The following is a 21,912-nucleotide window of genomic DNA, read 5'->3' on the forward strand; positions in this document are numbered from 1 at the left end:
GCACGTGAATTCACCAAAACGCCAAGGGTGGCGGAAGTGACGTCACACGCCCTTTGAACTACGCTTTCACTCACACACATATGCTTACACATTCACACACATTCGCACTTACACACACACTCTTACATAACCCGCAAGCACGCTTACAACATACATTTAAAAACGACGCATTTTACATACCTTAGCTGCCAGAGAGGATTATATTTCAGCTAATTGAACTCCATTTTAATTAGACGATAGTGAGAAATATAACATATATATTATTATCCACTATTAGTGTAACAAACTAATTGACAGAAAACAAAGCGAGTGCAGCCCCAACTGAAGTCCATAAGGACGAGCTGCCACTCTGTTCCTGGCGCTGTTTTGCCTCCTCTGATGCCAAGGGTCGCAAAGTACCAGGGGTTGCAAGGGGCAAGCCATAGATCGCAGCTGCGACCATGGCAACCCCTACATGACATCTATGAATGCATTGTGAGTACTGTTGCATTACATCATACTTACTGTAAAAACATTTAACTCTGGGGTTTGCAGATTTAAATTTCAAAAACCAGTGCAAACAGTTGAAAGTATACAATTAGCTTCACTCAAAAGGGTATTTGTTCCTAGAATTTAGAGGATCTCCCGAAGAGCTATGTGTAAGTAAGGTGTTCCTCTTCTGTATTCCCTCATCAGCAGATGCAGTCTAACTTTAAGAAAGGCTCAGTGATGCCTCAACAATTGCAGACACAGAGATTCAATGTGTTCCCTGACAGCAGTGGTGACTGTTATTCTTGGTTGCAGTCTGCTATTTTAGTCCTGGATTTATAATAGGAAATGCAAAAACTACAGGACCCAGAGGCAAAGACACAGCAGACCTAGGTAACCTGGCACAGAAGTTCAAGGTGTCTTGAACTCTCTCAGAGAGGAAGGAGGCGGATTTTAAAATGTGTGGACCTCGTTGGGATGTGAACACATGCCCCAGGGTCTGGGTAGAATTCATTATGCCCAATAGCTAATTCAGTGTTTTTGGGTCAAACATCTGCTCTGCTACAAATTGCACATTAACGTCTGAGATGGTACTCTGAGTTTTGAAACGTTGGTACAGAAATGGGAGCGTTCCATGCGCTGCCACAAGCTGTGGAGGGGCAGGATGACGTCAAATATGAGAAACAACTGTTACAACCATTGAATTTGTTGGTGTTCATGCTATTTGCAGTGTGCTTTCCTGACACCTCGTATCTTGCTGCCCTAGGAACGCTCCCTGCGACTACTCTGTGTCACGTGACACATCTGCTCAGGTGTATGGAAGCGCCTCGCGCAGATGCGAGATCTCTGCATGCAAATCCTAGACGGCTCTACATTTACATGTTACCCATATAAAACGCCATATAATAAACGTAAATATACAAAATAAGGTTTAGTTTTAAGCCTATATAGAACTTGTTGTTAGTATCAGAACACATTGATTGGACATGTGATAACAGGAATCCAGTGTAAAAGTTCAAAATTACCAGCAAGTGAGACCCGCAAAAATATGAAAACCTGTGACTGACCACCCTAAAAGGGATCACCTTATAATAAAGACACATAGCCCTTCTGTGCAGTCACTTGCTTGGTATTCATTGTTCTGATGAGGAGTGGCACACAGCAATTTCAGAAACTGGGCACCCATGGAAATACCTAACTTCAACCCCCTCCCGGCCTCAGGGTAAACCGTACACCGGGTGTACTAAAACACAGCCGCATACAGTGCTACTGCTCTGTGAATGAGTTACAGTGCACCCCTACCAAACATTCCCTGGGAGAGGTGGTCTGATGTACGCTATGGAGCAGCCAGTTCATCAGTGACCAGTGTGACGAATGCCTTTGGATTAAGCATAAAAGAGACATTTCTTCTCTATAGTTCCAGTGGCTTCTTATGTAAAATATTGATTAAACTGTAATTCTGGGGAGCACATCACTTTTGCACTGTGCTTAATGCATTAACATTCATTGTGCAATGTTGCCTAATACACAGCAACATTGAAAGTGGTACTTAGTAGACAATAGTCATACTAGTAGGCTGCAACAAGCGCATAAAGGATTAGCTATCCAACAATAGTACTTTCAAAGACTGAAATTCATATGATGTCCATATACTGACCTTGCTTTCCTTTTGTTTCTTTTATTTAGCCTTTGATATAATTTGTTTGCTGATTAGCATCTCACCCAATCTGGTACAGTTTGTTAAACATTGTGTCTTCCTTCTGGACATGCAGTTCTTCCTGTATGGTCACAATTTCAAGTGGTTTCATATTGTTGCTTTACAACTTTATCAGGAAAGTACAGTATTGTAATTCCTTTCTAGTTACCAGACCTGACAGCTAGGCCTTAAGTCATGTGTCACAGTGATGGAGACAATATTCCACTTTCCTATCTAGCCCACACCATTATCATACCTGATGATGAATTCTTGTCTAATGGGTTAGTGCCGGCTGGCTGGAAACAAGCGTTGGTGATACCACTTCTGAAAAATACGCCGGATCCTACTTGCCCAACGAACTACACACCTATCTCTTTGTTACCCTACTCAGTAACGATCTTAGAGCGACAGGTCAGTAGGACACTCTCTAAATTCCTAGAAATCAACAACATTATGGAGGACGCGCAATTTGGCTTGCGTCCCAGACATGGAACGGAGACTGCTCTGGTGACCGTGTTGGACGGTCTTGGAATGCGAGCGGACGGGGACAATCAGCCATACTGATTTTGCTTGATCTGTCTGCCGCATCCTACCTTTCCAACAGACAACAGGCAGTGGCCCTTCCTCCCTTTCAATCTGAATTTACTAATATCTGCATTGTGTCCCCCAGGGATCTACGATTAGTTCAATATTGTTTAACATCTACATGAGCCCTCTGATTGGTGTCATACGGGCTCACAATGTCAATATTGTAAACTACACAGATGATACCCAACTTATTTTATCACTAGAGGGGGTAAAGTCCATATCCTTGGAAGACTTTCATGCCTGGATGCAGGATACTGCCCACTGGCTGAGAGAGAACTTCTTACAATTTAACGCTGATAAGACTGAGTTCTTTTACTGCGCATTGGGGAAGATTCCTCTGCCAATTCCCATCAATTTCTGGTCCCTACCCACAGCCGCTCCACCGGTCATGTTCAATGATAGATTGAGCCTAGAAACACAAGTAAATAAAACAGTGGGGAGCCGTTTTTTGTATTATTAGAGCCCTTCATAAGATTCTCCCGCTAATAACAGCACAGGCCCGAGCGCTGATAGTAAGAAGCACCACCCTGAGCAAGCTGGATTATTGTAATGCCTTGCTGCTGGAGTCACCAAGATATTTGATTGAGAGACTCCAGAGGAACCATATAATAGCAGCTAAGCTAGCGTTGGGAAGGCCACAACGTTCATCCGCCTCTCAGGCTCCTTCGGACCTGCATTGGCTTCCTGTATTGCAAAGACTACATTTTAAGTCGCTTTGCATAGTGTTCAAGGCTCTGCATGGGACTGGACCTATACAAATGTAGAACAAGTTTACCTGGTATGCCCCTGCTCGGAACCTTCACTCTTTCTTCGCCAAATTGGTGAAAGCGCCAAGATTTAAAAGAACGAAATCAGGAGGCAGGGCCTTCAGCACTGCCGCTGCGCGGCTCAGGAACAATCTGCCAGCTGACTTGAGACAGCTGGAGGATCTCCTTCAGTTTAGAAAAAGGATGAAGACATGGCTCAATCCTGGAGCATGAAATCAATCAATTCCTTTTAAATACTTTCTGCTAACTTCGCCTCACGCATTATGGGTGCAATTGGGGTACATGTATGACAAGCACCAGGAAGCCAGTAGGGTGTTAGTGCGCTATATAAGTGCTGATAACCATAACAATGATATACTCTTATGCTATGGTGTCTATTTCAGTAGAGCTGGTTATAATGATTTTATCTTATCATACCTGTTCTTGTCCCTCTCCACTATTGTCCTCTTGCGAGTTGCGCTCCTTCTCACGCTGCACTATTATATTAGAAGTGCTTCTCCTCTGCCATCCTGTGTAACATAATGATCATCTGCATAGAACATAGCACTTTTCTGAGCCAATATGCTGCCCACCAAGAAAGACGTCTTGCGCAAACAGCAAAGACCAGAAATCAGATCTTGTTAGCTTTCACCCTCAAGTTTAGGGATGTTCTGCTCTTGGGTAACCAATAGGCTTCATTTACCTACATTTTTAAAGTAATTAACAAAAACATTTCTTTTCTACACCTATAAACAGAAGACTACCAAATCTTCAACATTTGGGGGCCGATTCCGATTTCGGTCGGAAGGGCTCCGAACCATGTTCGGAGCCCTTCCAACCGAATCGGTCAGTCCCGTTCGGATTCCTTCCCGACCGAGCCATTCCGATGGGCTCGGTTGGGAAGGAATCTGACTCGGATTTCCGGATTACAGACGACAGGCTCAGAAAGCCTGTCCGCAGTCCGGAAATCCTCCAGTACTCCCCCGGTTGCTTCTGTGCGACCGAGGGAGTACGATGGCAGCTTTTCACTGCCTTTTCGTGCCGGTCTGTCCGGCACAAAAAGGCAGTCGGAAGCTGTCTCTGGGGGCCCCCAGCAGGGCCTCCATGGGTGTGAGGCCGCCGGATGGTGCCCCTCCGTTGATCCCTGCACCCGGTGGCAGGCACCTTGGGGTGCCGGCCACAGGGTGCAGGGATGAACTGCATCCATGCTTCCAGCAATGCAAGCATGCTTTCCGGTCAATGCTTGCATTGTAAGGTATACGAATGCGACCGAACCCTGTTCGGTTGCATCGTACTACCAGGGCTGTAACCGACGACAGCAGGTCGGTCTGTTACAGCTTCTGCCTGATTTCGGACGGACTTAGGCCCGTCCGACATCGAAATAGGCCCCTTAGTGCTCTAGGTTTATCGTTCCCCTGGTAACTTTTTCTATTCTTTAGTGTATTACTCTGCTATTTGTAGGCTTGTCTGATTCTTTCATGAATTTAATAAATAAATAAATGTATTCAATTTTCCTCAGTGCTTTTGCTTTTGATATATTTTGATTACAGACTCACCTTTTCTGGTTAGAAGCTAGAGTATGTTGCAATGGAAACATATATGAGATCTTTAAAATGTATGGGAACCGTCTAATCTTATTACAGAATATTGATCTAAATGACACTACAAGTGAATCTACATGTGGTGTATCTCAAAATTGTTTATCAGACTTGCTTCACATCAGTCTTTTTTTAGCCCAGTCTTGCACATGCTTGCTAAATAACAACATGGTTTGCATGGCCTCTACTGTATGCAAGCAGTGCTTTGCATTAGACTTTCTGTAGCCAAAATGACAATTTTTATTAATGGATTACAAAATGTATTCCTTAGTTACATGCCACAGTTTTCTTAATCGCCACTTTGACTTACACTAGGCTAGCTTTACTACAACATTAATTCACCACAACTCCATCCTAGTTAAGAATTGCTTTACTCTGGCCATTTTCACACATCTACGTATTAAACTGGCCTTTTATTAAACCAGACTTGCTTTGCTAGTATTTCTTACTATACCCCAGCCGTGCATCAATTCAGTCTTATTTAACTGGGGTCTCGTTAAATTTGTGCCTTGATTTACCCTACTTTTTTTACCATGTACCTATTTTCATCTATTGCTGAATTGCTCTTGCCTTGCTTTGCATCACGTTACATTTATTCCAGTCTTGTTTCACTATACCAATGATTTAACTTTCCTTTAGTTATAAATACCAATTGGGTGTAGTCAATGCAAACGTACAGTGGTAGTGATGCTGGTAGCCAGTTCCACAGTGCACAGTCATAATGCAAACACAAATAAGGTCCATAAAAAAGGCAACAAATCTACAGCAATCCCACAGAAAAGTCAAATTTGCTGTAAAGCCATTAACACTTTCAAGGGATTGGATTTAAAAAGGTTTGCTAACGATCAGAAATCAGAAACAAGGAAGTTGTACTAACGTGTCAAATAGCAGATGAATGTAATAGTAGTATTTACCCATTTTCACTATCTCTTCTTTTGCTGTAGATGAATTCACATCTTTCTGCGGAAGCCAGAGGCCTGGTTTTGTCATTGATATTTACACTGGACTACCAGTTGGTGAGTAATTATTTATATCTTCTGATTATGTCCAATCTACTCTCTAGGGTTTCGAAAAAAAAAATATATATTATATTTTCAGGAAATAAAAATATGACGTATCATCCTCTTTGTATAAAGTCAATCTTTAGCAGATTTGTTCTGTCAATCACAATATTGTATGTGCTTAGGACTGTACAGTCCATAGAGCTGGTACATTTAAATGTCAAATTCAAAATAAGTGAAAATGATTTAGGAATGTTTGTACCAGTCACTAGTACACTAATGAGTTCCAACGATAATAAAATGTACCTACAGTCTTGTAGGTCGTTCAAGAGTCAAATATTCGATGGGTGGTTATTAAATTTGCATATGCTTCTATACTAGAGTTTGACATGGGACTAAAACGAAGTTGAAATAGACATCTGAGGGTCTTTAACCGCATGCGCGCTAGCGGGTTTTCCCGCTGTGCGCTGCGATATGTAAAAACCCTCGTTACATGACAAGGTCAGCTCATCATGCGCGCAGCGCAGGTAGCGCCCATGACGAGCTGACCTTGTCATTAGCGTCGAAGGGGTTAATGAAAACGTATACAACTACAATACCTACAAAATGTACATATTATAGAAATGAACATTTCTGGAAGAAATCATGAAAAATATGACATTATTATGAGAATGCTGTGTTTTATTTGGCGAATACGAACAAAGAGACAAAATAAAGCTTACATAACAATTCTACTGTTACTAGGAGTATATTTGTTAACATTGTAAATAGTGTGGGCCTTACCACTAGGCTAGCTAAGCACCTCATGCAGAACTCTAAACATACAAAAGGTACATTGATTACAAGCGGAAGACCTTAATAGCTTGTCAGGGATGCAAAGGTTCAGAAAACCTAGTGGAGGGGAATAGATGCTAGTACTGGAAGGTCTGGTATCCAGAAAGAGCATTCATGTCACATAGGATGAGTAGCTGGACTCAAATGCTAAGAAATATTGAACAAGCTCAGTTTTTAATCATTTGCTTATTGATCATGATTCATTGTTTTAGTAGTTTTCATGCATAAAATATCTATGCAACTTGCGTCTATACTCTGATAGGAGCTTTTCAGAACACTGCTAATAAGCTATGTCCTATGTAAGATAGGCACTTTATTCTTCGATGGCATAACATCTCTACCTCGCAAATAAGCAGTTGCAGGCTACATGGCATTGGGCTAAAGAAAGGCAATTGATTTCCTTATGGTAACTGGTGGCTACGACATGCATTAGGTCTGTGGATAGATAAATAGCTTATCCACCTACATGGTGTTCAGGTATGACGTTCCAATGAAACTCGGAAACTAATTCTAAAATGTTATGGGTAAAACTCATGCAGATTTCTCTTTAAAAATTAAATCCGCAGAGTGCATCTTTTGTATGTGCCAGTTTTTGCACTTTTACAAAATTACAACATATGGGAACATTGGGAATACAAATTCATCTATGTATCAATGGGGGTTTGAAATAAAGACATGACAATGGAAGATAGGTAAAGGCCTAACTGGAATTCAACTGAGTTCACATAAAACAGACTGAATAATCTTGTCCAATCTTGTGTAGCATGATTGTGAAATGTCAGAAGTCGAAATTGTGTCCCACTTAAAAGTCAGTTATGTGAGCTCACTCTTTTAATCAAATCTTGTAAGAAAAGTATTAATACTATTTGAGGAGAATCTTTTTAAGACAAATACAGTTTAATTGTTTTTAATAGTACATTTGTAGAAAAGGAGTCTTTCTGATGTCTGTATTTTCATTATCATGGGAAAGGGATTTCCATTAAACAAAGAGGGAGTACCAGGGATGAGATGCTATTTTTGGTGTACAGGTAATGTAATACCTGTACTGGGAACGTATTTCAAATGGCTGCTTATTTAATATATGAAAACACATTTTCTGTGTGGAAACCCAGCTGAGGGGATTATAAATGGATTCTCCTGAATTTATTTACACCCTTTGGATTTTTAGATATTGGACTCTATGCATCTAGTGGAAAAAACAAGGTGGATTCTACAATTTAATTTAATGGTATAAATTCGAGTGGTACACGTTAGTCAAGTGTTCTTTCCTGCAAATCCAGTCAACTTGGAAATTAGCTCTCAGAGGCATTCAGAGGTTCTTCTAGAAATCGTCTGCAACTAGTCAACTCAATCTTTCAGTGTAATTAAGCAAATGAACTCTATTTTTTTTTATTTGTTTTGTTCTCCCAAAAAGGTTGATTTTACAAGAATTTCACTTTCCATGATATCACTGCATGGGAGTCAAAAGTAATCATTAATCTGACAGGTTTCAATAAATGAATGCTCCTTGTGCCTGCCTTTCACATGTAGATGTGTTGGGAACAAAGAGTTCTTATTGTGAAGACCTTCCTATGACTATGTGTTTTTCTGGTTTCAGATATTGATGAGTGCCGTGAGATCCCTGGAGTTTGTGAGAATGGGGTGTGCATTAACATGGTGGGCAGCTTCCGGTGTGAATGTCCAATGGGATTTGTGTACAACGACAAGCTGCTGGTCTGCGAAGGTAATCATTTCACATGTTCAAAGTTGAACCCTGGAGTTTAACACCTGATAACCACAATTGCATCAATGCCCATTTGCATTACAGGTAAAGTGTACATAGTGCACAAATATGGCCAATCCAAAGTTTTGCATTCTTACACTCAAATAATTCTTTCTTATTGTCTTGAGGTATCTGAACACATTAGGGCCAACTTACAAAATAAGTAGTTGATGTACACTCCGAGATTTACATTTTCATTCATTTGTAGTTTTATTACTTTTTGGAATTCATGAATTATGCATGGATATCACGTGGAAAGCCATGACTAGTGCTGGTTTTCATATGGATTTCTTGGAAAATCATGTGTGTGATTTCCAAATTGTAATCCTATTCCTGGTCTATGGAGATCTCCTTGAAACAGAATTTTGCAGTTGGTGGAATAGAATCCCTCGTGCAAATGCACATTTTTTAATTGTTTTTTCTTTGTGGGGAAACTATTTTCCCCATGGAGAAACACATCCCTTCCCCATGCCCCACTCAATTTTGGATGATCCCCTCACCTTCCCTTCCTGGAAAGTGCTGAGTAGGATTAAAATAGGACCGCCAAGAATCTCCTTCTTAAATCTTGGTAGGTATAGGGAAGGAAAATACGGCACCATAGTAGATTGTTGCATTTATTGTGAAAAGCAGGAAATGCCAAAAGTTATTGTTTAGTTTTAGTACCGTTCTGGAGTGATAAGCTAGTATTTGAAACAAGTAATTCCATGTGTATTAATGTTTAGATGACATTTAACAGTCAGACGATCCCGGCAGAAGAAGGTAGGTTGGCTGGCCTTTGCTGATTTTGCAAAACCACACAAGGAAATTCCTTGTGAGATACCTGCCATGTATCGATGAAGTAGAGAGAAAAACCCAACGAGGGTTGGTCATATGCTATCAGGTACTACACATAGCATGTGTTGGGTTGGTTTAAAAGGGTAGATCACACCATACAAGCACCCCTGTGTAGATAGATTTGATTTTATTAGATCCTGATGAATCGCCACCAGATTGATTAACTACCAGGCGAGAAACATGTTGACCGCACAATAGAGCGCCCTACTTGAGACATAATCACAGACATGCGCCTTTGTTTCTTTTAATCAGAGTGGGTGACCCATTGATTAAAATAGTTTTCGCTGGTACTCCCTGACCTGTTTTAATACATGTTTCAGGCTATACACCTTCACATCTTCATCTACACTGATTAGACCTCTCACCCCCACGGCACCAAATGGCATTTGGAATAAAAGATCTCCGCCAAAGAGCGCCTCATATGGAGCCCATCAGGTATGGCAGTGCCAACCTGACGAGGAGCAGCCCATATGATGAAGCATGACACCTTGCTGGGTGTGTGAGGACCCTATATTCCAAGAGGAGGAATCCTCATCCTCCTACATTTCATGACCACACAAAACCAGTTTCCACTTGTCTCAAAATAAGGAACAGCATACCTTTTGTATCTTCATTATTATTAGGGCATGTATGCTGGACCTGTCTGAAAAGCCTCAGTCCCTTTACATTAAGTCTTATGCATGATGGAAGCTTTACATTTTGTTATTCTGTCTAAATATCCTTATTTCATTTGAATAGATATTGATGAATGCCAGAACGGCCCAGTCTGCCAAAGGAATGCCGATTGTGTCAATACTGCAGGCAGCTATCGCTGTGAGTGCAAACCCGGGTACAGGTTCACATCCACAGGGCAGTGCATTGGTAAGTATATTCATGAACATTTTTACTAGCATACTAGACGGATGCCATTTTGTGCCAGACATGATTGCCAAAGGTTTGACACAGCCATGCAGCATTATAAGGTTTAGAGTTCTAACAGGTGCTAACACAAACAGGAATGAGGTGTGCTGCATAATGCCAGGAGAGACGTCACCACAACATGTCTGACAGCCATGTTGTCAAAGTATCTCCCCTGAATACCCCTGCTTTCTTTGTGTTTGCTAAAAAAGTGATATTTTATCATCCTTGAAACCATTTAGTAAAGCGTGTATAATAGTTTTGAAACTGGCCGTATTGGTGCGCCTTCATGGGACTCTTGGCACACTATAATTCTGTCGTGCAGTGGCCCTGTAAGAATAATCTAGTACAGCTATAGCCTATAACAATGCAGCAATACTACTCAGCACAACCCTATAACAGGAAGTAATGCATTCGAAATTTACAGCATACTTTTCTAAAGTTGTCAGGCTTTCTGTTGAAAGAATACAAATTCATTAACAGAGGCACGACTTTTAATTACAAAATCTCTGAAAGTACACCAACAAAGCAGAGTTTTAGATTTGGAAATAAAAAGGTGCATGTGCCCATGAAATGAGATGAGGCCTCCTGGCTAAATTGTTGGCTATTTACCAAGGTTGGAAACATGCAAATCCCAACTTCCAAGCTGTAGGTATACACAATCTCGTTCCCTTGTGCATATGCCCACCCTTCAATCATTTTATTTACTTTTTTACATTCCGGGAAAGAGATAATTTCCCAATAGCTTTAGAGGGACGATCACATTGCTTTTACTTGAATGCAATTTCTACTCATGGCCCTCCCAATTCTGATGCAGAATTATGCATGTGAGGTATGTGGGAGGAGCTGAATGCAACCCTGCTTCCAGTAAACGTAAAAGTAGATAAGAGACACAATGGTGTGCTCTCTGTGTTACTGTTAAAAGTTACTGGCAAGTCCACTGAAGCTGCATGAGGCAGGTTACTATACTAAAATAACGAACTCTGTGGATACCAAGATTGAAATTGCCAATTACATAAATTGTGACTAGATAGTTGAAGACTGGTTTTTTTGGCTCCGTTATCACAACAAATCACATTCTACTAGCCTCCTGATGTTTTTGTCTGAAGGATTCTAGATTCCATTATGCATCCCCATAATTATGTGCATAAAAAAGTATACAAATTCATATATTCTGAGATCTTTTGTGCCATATAATCCACAAGGTTTCTGCCTGAGACTAAAAAGCTACCGAACTTTGTACTCACGTAAGATGATTTTGAAATGTAACTGATGGGGGACATTATTCCACACACTACCATAATGGTAAATATGTGTTTTTTATTTTGTCCTGAAAACTATTTTCTATGGTGTATCTCCTGAATGAGTTGTGAGTGGCACAGGTGACATCACAATTGTTCTGTTATAACATAACCATGCCACTATAATGGCGCAGGGGGCATCTGAGCGTATTACGTATGTGGTTGATACATGTATAATTGTACAAGGGGCGTTATATAGTATATTATAGTTGAAAGTAGACAAGTCATGGGCTGATTCGAACTTTCTGGAGTTCCTCATGCTAGCAGTGATTCATCGGCTGGCCACAAAATTATGTTGATGAGCCCGACCCAATCTTGTTCTGATAATGACGGAAGAAACCCAAATGGCCACAAATATTATGATCATAAGAGTCCTGACATTAACCAGTCAAGTTCCTAAGTGATACTGCTGGACTGTTGAATGGTTTAATACACGCTTGCTCAAGATTCGCCATCAAGCTTTATTCACGGTATTAAGGAATGCTCATACACTGCCAAGTCTTTTCTATTGTTTCGTGAAACCAAAGCATGAAAGTCATCTGCAAACAGGGTAACTAATAAAAACCATGCTTGTTCTGCTCCTTGTAAAGTAACACACTGGAAAAGGTTCGTGTGTTCTCAATTGAGTTGTTATTGTAACGCCTTCATTGAAATAGCAGAACAGGAAAACCATGGAACAAATCTGATATGAGTCACAATGCACTAGCACACATTGCCACAAACGTAATTTCCTTCTATTTAATTCTTACTAAAAAATGAATAATTGTGCAATCAACTTCAATCAAGATTAAAGTGGTCAGTAATTGTAAATAAAATAAAGTTTAATGAAGACCGAAGACTCGTCTTAAACAGAAACAGCAGCCATGGCCTCGTAGCCTGAACGTACAAGAAAGGTCCTGGGAGAGGGAAATACAGTGATTGACGCTGAGGTTCTCCATGCGTCACTTGCTCTGACTAAAAACACTAAAGAATTATATCTTCACTGCAAGCCTGTTTGTAAGTTGATCTAGAAATATAACAAAATTATGGAATAATAGAAACTTAATTTGTGGCAAAGTTTTCTGGAAATGATGTGTATCATAGTCAAAAGAGCTCAGATTTAGCCAAACAATGACTGAAGCCATAATAGCGCAATCAGGGCAAAGTATTTGACCATGGTCCCACCCAGTGCTTAATTTGAGCCAGTGGTTTCAGGTGATCAGCACCAGCACTTAATTATCAACACAGGCACTTTATATGAGGATCTGATAATGACACATTCATGTATTATTTATTATCATGGCAGGTGCAGGGACATTAAGTGATTTGCCCAGAATCACAGGATGTTGAGCGTCGCCGAGACCCGAACCTGGTACCCCAGCTCTGAAGACGGAAACTCTGGCCATTACACCACATCCTCTCCCCACTTTCATAGTTCGTGTAGTTGGTTATGTTTTAGGCAGCGCTACCAGGAGCTGGGCTGGTGCAAGCTGCCTCCTGACGAGAGACCCTGCACTTATTTTGTTTACAAATTCAGCACTGGTCTCACCTTATTATCACCTGCGATGACATGTCCCTCTAGGAGTGCCACTTTACCCCCTCCCACAAATAACTTCCCTGTTCAGAAGGATATTGCCTTTTTTTGTGGTTAGTGTTAAACATTGTCACAGTTACCTTTTTGATTGATATGCTACCTGCTTTCATAGTGCCAATTTCAAATAATCTCTTGCTTTTCCGTAGAATTTTTGAAGTTAGGCTCATCGATGTCATTTACAGAGCAGAGGTAACTCACGAGGCCTCTGACCTTAGTGACATCACAGATGGAGTCACTTGTCCCACCCATCATTATCCTGTCATTGAGCACTAAGGGATAAAGGGGAGAGCTGGAGCGGAACCGAGACAAAGAGAACAGGCTGATAGAAGTCTGTGGACATTCTGTCCCTGATGCTGCCATCTTGACCCGTGAGACTTAGCAAGGCCTCGGGGTGTCAAGGGTCAAACCCACTCTGGCAACACCTGAACACCCTTAAGTAAGTCCATGCTGAGGCTTGACTGGCCTTTGGAGACACTTCGTTCTGAATTAATTGATGTCAAGAGCTATAAAGTCCCCTTATTCAGGGACATAACTTAGTCCTTTGCAGCCTCATTGGCTCATTGTGTTCCAATTAGTCAGGAGGCTTCACCTTAATCCAATTTGTTCAGGAGTCACTTACGAAATGTATCAACAGCAAGTATGTATCCTCCTAGCCAAGGAAATGCTTTCTATTTAGTACTCCATCTAGCATAATTCAATTTAAAATAAATAGTGTGTTAGCATCACACCACTGCCTATAATTTTATTTTTGGCTACTGTTTACAAGGAGTTTGCGCTGGCTTGGTTTTACATGTGCTATGATGAGCTTATCCACAGTATCCACCTGTCATATGTAGTCATGTTTAGACAGATATGTTTATATACCCAATGCATAGAAGTTCAGTCATTATTAAGCTTATTTTGCGTTCTTCTATTATCTACTGTATGTAACATAATGATTTTTTTATAGATCGAAATGAGTGCCAAGAAATCCCCAATGTATGCAGCCATGGCCAGTGTATAGATAAAGTCGGTGGCTATTACTGTGTTTGCCACAATGGATTTAAAACCAATGAAGACCAAACTATGTGCATGGGTAAGTGACTCTTCTCTATTTATCTACTTTGTAAAGCACCACACATAGGCACTAGCCGGCTCCAAGAACTTAGTTTTGGTTGGGTGTGATATCGAGATACTAGCAATGATGACCAAAGATGTTTTGATTTAGGGTGTACAATGGCCACCTTCCTCCGGATCATTTCAAACAATCTTCTCAGTCCTGAACTTTCTTGTAATATCCTAATGTATTCTGAGTGTTGTAGCTGCTTTTACTTCTATTGAATTAATTAGACTTACACACCTGAAAACCGGCAATTAAGGTTACAGTGTCCATATTGACCTGGAGTAAGGTCGTCACTCCATCTACTATTGAAATTGATGCTGAAACTTTGGACTAGACCAGGAGGCAACAAGTGTTGACCTTGGCCTCTGCATTACATTAGATAAGGTTGAACTAGATGCTGCCTGCAGTGAAATATTCTGACAGACAACAGCAATATTAATAATGTGTTTCATGTCGTGATTCCTAGCAAATGAATATCAGAAGGTAGCCTAAAATATCTATAACTAGATGTTCAACCAAGACAAATCGCATTTTGTAAAATACACATGTGTGTGACACTTTCTTCTACATTAGATGTTGATTTCAGAACCTGAAAGCTTCAATATTCACATGTTCAACTGCATATTCCACAATGAGTGAGTTTTATAATCGATGTGTGTCATAATGTGCGAAAGGAGAGAATTCAGATTTTTGGCTGCTACAGGATTTTGCTAGGTCATGTGGAGTGGAACATAAATTTGGAAAGGTCCCAAAGCATCGCCTCTTAAAGAGGCTTTTACACCATGACCTAGACCGCCTTGAGAGATGACTTTCCAGAGGTCACTCTGACCCAGCAGCATGCAGACATAGCACGTAGCTCTCTTTCACCATTGGTGGCCTCTGCTCATATTGTTGTAGTAAGTAGAGCACTGAACTCTCCCTGTCTGAACAAACAAAGACGTGTAAACCCAAATAAGCAGGCTGATGCTATCATCACATGTGGCATACACAAGTTTTGAAATGTTATTACAAAAAAGTAATGTCATCAAGCTTAGAAGACCAGCAGCTATCTTGGTCGGCGCTGTACTTGACTGGGACTTTATGCAGACAAGAGAGTGGTGTCAAAAGATTGAGAGAGACCCCGTAACACACCAGGGGAATAGGGTACTTATCAACAGTAAAGTCAAATGTTTTCCCTTGGACAAGGTACTGAAAGAATAAGCCCAAATATTGGAATTGGACACAAAGCTTAGTTAAGTTTGAACATAAACAGAAACATATTGTTATAAAAAGTATACAAATTTTATTAAAATACATAAAATAACATAGTCATTTCTTAAAAAACATTTGTTCCAACATAAAAAACACAATCTTAGTTCATCTGTAATAAACACATTCTCATGCAGAAATCAATCATCTATATATTAGATTATCACCTAGTGGGGAATAGTTATACAATAAAGAAAAAGGGGGGGAGAGACACACCGAGACAACAACAATTTGTCATAGAAGTTCTGCACATCAAAACCCTTGTTTAAAGCTCAACCTAGACCCGCTTCATTTTGTTGTTCTTGGGGTGAGCTAAATTGTTTGATTGTGCACTAGTGGACGTCAACGCGTTTCGATGGACTCTTTCAATCGTGTGCCATCTTTGTCAAGACTAAAGGTTTAATGTCTCTCCTGTTATGTGGCACTGGATGGTTGCCTCATTCAAGGAATTCCTTATAGCATTTCCTTTTTGTCTGGCTGCAGATTTATTTCAATTTTGGCATAAAATAGCATCTCTGTTCTCGATTTGGTCTGAGGGTCCTTTTAAGTGTTACTCTTTGGATCCCTTTATTCAAATTTTTCAGGTGGTATTGACGCGCTATTGCTCACCTTATTGCAGGGGATGCTAGTTACGTAGATGTTGGTCTTCTGCACGGCTCTAGGGCGTGAAATTGCCGTCTCTTCATTCACCTTTTTGGAGTCTAGTCTCAGCATGCGCTGATTGTTGGATCGGGTGGGTTCAGGTACCGTCTTAGTCTTCTCGCGCTCTGTTACTCGTGCGCCTTCGTGTGGTCTTCCGGTCTCTGCTTTCCCGCACCCGCGTCCCTCGTGCCAGCGTTCGTCCGACTCCTCCAGAAGGAATAGTAAGACAAGAGGGTGGTTACATAAGGCTGCCCACAGTTCGCCCGTGGGCACACAGTGGCAACCATGCTGTGCATTTCGCTATGGGTAGCATCTTGATTCCAAGGGTAGGTTAGAATGAGTAAATTACTTAACTGAATGGCCAGCTATTGAGGATCAGAGAGGCTAGGAATACATTTTATCTTGTTAACACCAATCCAAGATTACTGAAAGCTAGAGGGATGTCGACTGAGGCTGTCTCATTTGATGATACAGCTGCTCCATAGATCATTAATAGAGGGTTTGGACTCGATTGCGCACTGTTAATGCACGCTCCTTAGTTAAGCGCTTATTAGACGTCCATGAGGTGAATGACTAAACAATTGGAGCTGTGCCTGGACCTCTGAAGACTCAGCACCTGGTTTGGCTGCTGCCTGTCCTCCAGATTGTAATATTTTCCACTTATCATTCCATGATTGAAGAGGTGGTAGTTTTTGCATTTATTTATAATGATAGGCTGGATGCCAAGATGTTGAATCCGAGTCCTTTCCCAAAGGCCATATTGTTACATTTTACCTTAGCCCTTAATGCTATCTCCCAAAGTTTCTAATTGGAGGCATTTGTTGCTATCGCCCTCCCAGCATTTACATGGACTTTGCTGATTACATTACTGATTTTCTAGCGCCTTTACTGATTAGTCACACATTTATAGTGTTGAGTGACTTCAATGTGTGGCTGTAACTTCCCAGTAATTGCATGCAGCATCTCTAATTAGTATGTTATCCGTCTAGCTAATACAAACAGTTAATTTGATCGCACTTTGAAATGGATATAGTTTTTAATTTTTGCTCCTGAGAAGCTTGTAGAATATGGTGACATTATTCCACTAGTTTAGTCAGATCACTGTTTGATCCATTTTAAGACTGTGTTAGATGCTAGGGAAACAGCTTTGCCACCTACTAAAAATTCACATGCTGCTGCTCGCCCATGGACTCAAATTTCATCTGAGCAGTTCAAGAATATTTTGACCTAAAATGGTCAGGCTGGGGGTCAGAGCCGGTTGCGGAATAATCGCTATCCACGTCCCACTTCACATCGCACCTACTCACCAAAGGTATGGGGAAAGCAGACAAAGTACAGTCGAAGCTTCTGTTTGGTTGTCTTGGGGCAAGAGGCGGCCGTGCAGCGGAGCAGGAAGACCCAGAAGAGCTGGACCCAGACTCGGAGACAGGAAGGGACCTACGCCAAATATTAACAGTAATGCAGGCCACATTAGCCACCATTGATGGTAAGATTGATGCCCTAACATACCGGGTGGACAGGCTGTCAGAAAAGAATGCTTTGATACGGTGGAAGAACGTAGGGTGTCAGACACCAAGAATGCTCAAAATACCACGGCGGAGGCTCAGCGAAAGTTGGAGAAGGCCCTAGCGGTGATACAGACCAAGGCTTAGAGCCGTGCTGTAGGCACAACAATCTCCGTATACTTGGTGTTGTGGAGACCACGAATACAGGTATTGTTCAAAAGCTTTTGATTGAGCTGCTGGGTGGGTGTGGTGGAAAGGGCACACAGATCACTGGCACCGCAGTCACTGCTGGGAGCAAGACCTCGGCCCATCATAGCAAGGCTCCTAAATTATAGAGATAGAGACACCGTGCTACACCGAACCAGGGAACTGCGAAATCTCAGCTACAAAGGTATGAAAGCCTCTATATACCCTGACTTCACGTCGCAAGTCTAGGAAGCACGAAATAAGTTTATACCAGTAAAGAGAAAGCTGCAAGATATGAAAGTGGCCTATGCTATATTATACCCAGCCAGACTTAAAATCACCATTGATGGCAATTCCAAGATCTTTGGGGACCCCAAAGATGCACAGCAGTTTCTGCTACATAGGGCCAAAACGAGCAGTCAGCGGAAAACACCCACAGGCGGTGAGGATGATTCAGGCCACATCTCAGGTCTGGAGGATCCAGATAAAGACAGTGCATTGTTGAACGGCCTACCTAACTGTATACTTCTCAATCCTATGATGATAAAGTTAAGAATTATTATTGCAGAAACTATGTAATTCCTATAACAGAGTATACAAGGCCTGGGTAGTGCCACCGTTCCTAGCCCAGGGAAAGGTAAACATGCAACATATATAGGCATGTGCTGATGGCGCATTAAAGCTGTTGATTAGGCGGGCCCGCGTCACAACCTGTAAATAAAATGGTAGGGGGGAGGGGTGCGTGAAGTTTTGGGAATTGAGTTAAGGGAGGGGCATGTCTCTGATCCAATTGGGGAATCGTGGTGGGAGGAGGGAGAGTTCTTGTTGGGACAGGGTATGGTTCAAATTGGTACCAGTCGATATGTTGTACTTGAGACACTGTTCACCTTTAGCATACAAACACCTTCATACCAAAAGATCAAGCTAACTAGGGCATACAATGGCACTGACCAGTAGGCCCTTCACCCTACTCACTTGGAACATAAGAGAGCCTAAAGAATACACAAAACGTTAGGCAGATAGTGGCCTATTTAGACGGACATGGAATGGAAGTGGCATGTCTACAAGAAACACACCTGGCGGCCAGCACACACAGCACTTAAGGTGGGGGCTAGATGGCATCCACAAGCATTGCATCTTCATATTCATTATATTCCAGGGGGGGTATTATTGATGGTCAGGAAAACCACTCCATTCATACTGCTCCATTCGCTCAGACTTTTACAGTTGATACATTACCGTGCAGGGTGTCTTTAGTGGGATGACATTTACAATTATTAACGTCTATAGTCCTAACATGGATGACCAAACCTTTTATGCTCAAATATGGATGCGGCTGCATGAGTTACCTCCAGCTGTAATAGTGTGGGTTGGGGACTTTAGCACCTGCTTAGACCCAGTACTCAACAGGTCGACTAACAACGATAGATATGGCAAACAAGAAGCTAGGGTACTCAGGGAAGGCATGGAGGAGCAGAACTTAATTGATATCTGGAGGCTAAGGTATCTGGGGAGACGGGAGGGCACACACTCATCAGTCACTCATAAAACATGTTCTAGGATAGACTTCTGGTTGTCATCACAGGAGGTCGGTCAGCACATGGATGCGCACTGTGGAGCACCTGTCCAAAACCCTTTCAGATCATGCCCCTGTCCGCTTAGTGTTGGACCTCCACACACATACACCTAGACTATTTACATGGCGCTTCCCAGCGGGGGCACTGTTAGACCAGGTTTTTAATGCTGATATACGCCTGGCCATCAAGGAATATTTTAAATATAATACAGGATCAGTCTCAAGCGCGTTAACACTATGGGAAGCCTTCAAAGTGACAGTGAGAGGGTCATGCATAAGTAAGCAAAATGGTATGTTGTGGGACATCCGCCAGCAACTTGCAAAATTAGAAAAGACAATCTGTTTGCTGGAAAGAGAGCATGTGCAAACATCGGATACTGTATTGGCTACAATTAGGGAGAAAATGACCAAATACCAAGGTTCGCAAAAAGTGAGGTCAGGTTTCTATCATGTAGGTACACAACACGCAGATATGGGGAAGGGGGTCGCCCAGGTCACACGCTTGCAGTGCGGCTATGACATATTCGCACCACAACACACATAGTAAAGATAGTGGATGCTCAGGGTGGCGAGCACTACGACATGCCGGCAATAGCAAGAGTGTTCACAGACTACTACAGGCAGCTCTATGCCTCTCGACAACCTGCCCCAGACAATGAAACCATAGACTATTTGGAGGAGGTGGCCTTAGTGTGGCTGTTCGATGTGCAAAGGGAATACTTTATGCACCGAGTAACTGGGGTTGAAGGTAAGGAAGCAAGAAGGACCCTGCCAAATGGAAAAGCACCTGGTATGGATGGCCACCAGGCAAATGTTATAAAGAATACAGTGACATTCTGGTTCCCCATCTTCTCATGATGTATACGGAGGCCTATGAGCAAGGCGCACTCCCGTTAACCCTACGAGAGGCCTTGCTAATAACACTCCTTAAACTAGATAAATGCCCTGATCAATGCGACTCATATAGACCTCTCTCACTCATCAATACCAATGCTAAGATTTTATCTACGATACGGGCCACTAGATTGCAACTCCTAATGCAGCACTTAATCCTACCAGATCAATCAGTATTTATCCCTTCGTTTTCCGCAACTCATAACTTGCGCACAATTTTTTCCTTTTTTCACCAGCTTCATCCAGATTTGCCCGTCACGGCAGTGTTACTTGATGCTTCTAAGGCATTCAACAATGTTGAATGGGCGTACATGTTCACGTTCCTCTGGCGATTGGGGTTCCCACAGAGTTATCTCCCCTTGATCCAATTATTATATAGTAGACCAGATACAAGAATACAGATGAATGGCATTACGACGGATGCTCTGAGTATCAAGAGGGGAACTTGGCAGGGTTGTCCCCCATCACCCTTGTTGTTCACGCTGGCTCTTGAACCCCTGGCATGCATAATACGGCTGCGCCACGGTGCTGCAGCACTCCAATTCCAGACACAGCCTATAGGAATATCACTATATGCTGATGACATGGCTCTGTACGTTCGCAACCCTGAAGAAAACATAATGCTTTGCTAAGGGAGTGCGTCCAATTTGAGAGGTACTCTGGATTATGTTTAAATTGGTCCAAATCGGCGGTCATCCCACTGACGCCCTGTACCACGGAGTTCCCTTTGGAATTTCCACTGCTTTGGCAATCAGACCCGGTTACAAATTTAGCAATCTGGGTACACAGAGACCCAGAGCTGGTGGCCCGGTAAAATATGGAAGAGCTCTAACTAAGTTAGAGCATCAGATGACCCGCTGGATCCGACTATCACTGCCATTGGCGGACCGCATAGTGATTCCAAAAATTATCTTTTTGCCGTGTTTCTTGTACCTATTCCTTCCCATCCCTATTCCCCTTACGCAGCAATTGGTTCATCTATTACAATCACAGCTTAATGCACTCATTTGGGCAGGCCACCAAGCGCGAATCAGCTGGAAAGAGCCCCTATAGCAAAGGGGGAGTTGGAGCTCCAGATCTACAATTATATTATCTGTGCACGCAGGCACACTATGCAAACTATTGGTTGCACCCGCATAACTACCTCCCACACGTTGCGATTAAGAATGACATTACGGATCCTATCCCCCCCTGCTGCTCACATTCCAGAAGCAGCCACAGGGGCAGCCCATACAGAGATAAAACCGGTTCAAAGCACTATAGCGGCCTGACGAGCACTAGGGAGATGAGCCCATAAGCTCACACTCTTTGCCCCAGCTCTCTCACTAGAACAACACCCGAATATATCCGTAACACACGAACAGAGAGTGAGCACAATATTGGCTGAAATTGGTTTGTGCACTATGGGCGACCTGTTCCATGAATCCCCCAGTTATTGTCCAGGACACTATGACTACTCAG

At 42.1% G+C, this 21,912-nt stretch overlaps 1 protein-coding gene across 2 annotated transcripts in view; it reads left to right on the forward strand.

Moving 5' to 3' along the window:
- The window catches only part of FBN1 (fibrillin 1), a 713,526-nt gene that overhangs the window by 613,697 nt on the left and 77,917 nt on the right, over window positions 1–21,912 (forward strand). For both annotated transcript variants that reach the window (XM_078684805.1, XM_078684806.1), the window contains exons 42-45: window positions 6,041–6,112; window positions 8,529–8,654; window positions 10,266–10,388; window positions 14,248–14,373. In XM_078684805.1, the coding sequence (XP_078540931.1) occupies window positions 6,041–6,112; window positions 8,529–8,654; window positions 10,266–10,388; window positions 14,248–14,373 (447 nt within the window). The remainder of the gene's footprint in view (window positions 1–6,040; window positions 6,113–8,528; window positions 8,655–10,265; window positions 10,389–14,247; window positions 14,374–21,912) is intronic.

This window comes from Lissotriton helveticus, chromosome 3_2 (assembly GCF_964261635.1).
Source record: "Lissotriton helveticus chromosome 3_2, aLisHel1.1, whole genome shotgun sequence".
Classification (NCBI taxonomy): Eukaryota; Metazoa; Chordata; class Amphibia; order Caudata; family Salamandridae; genus Lissotriton; species Lissotriton helveticus.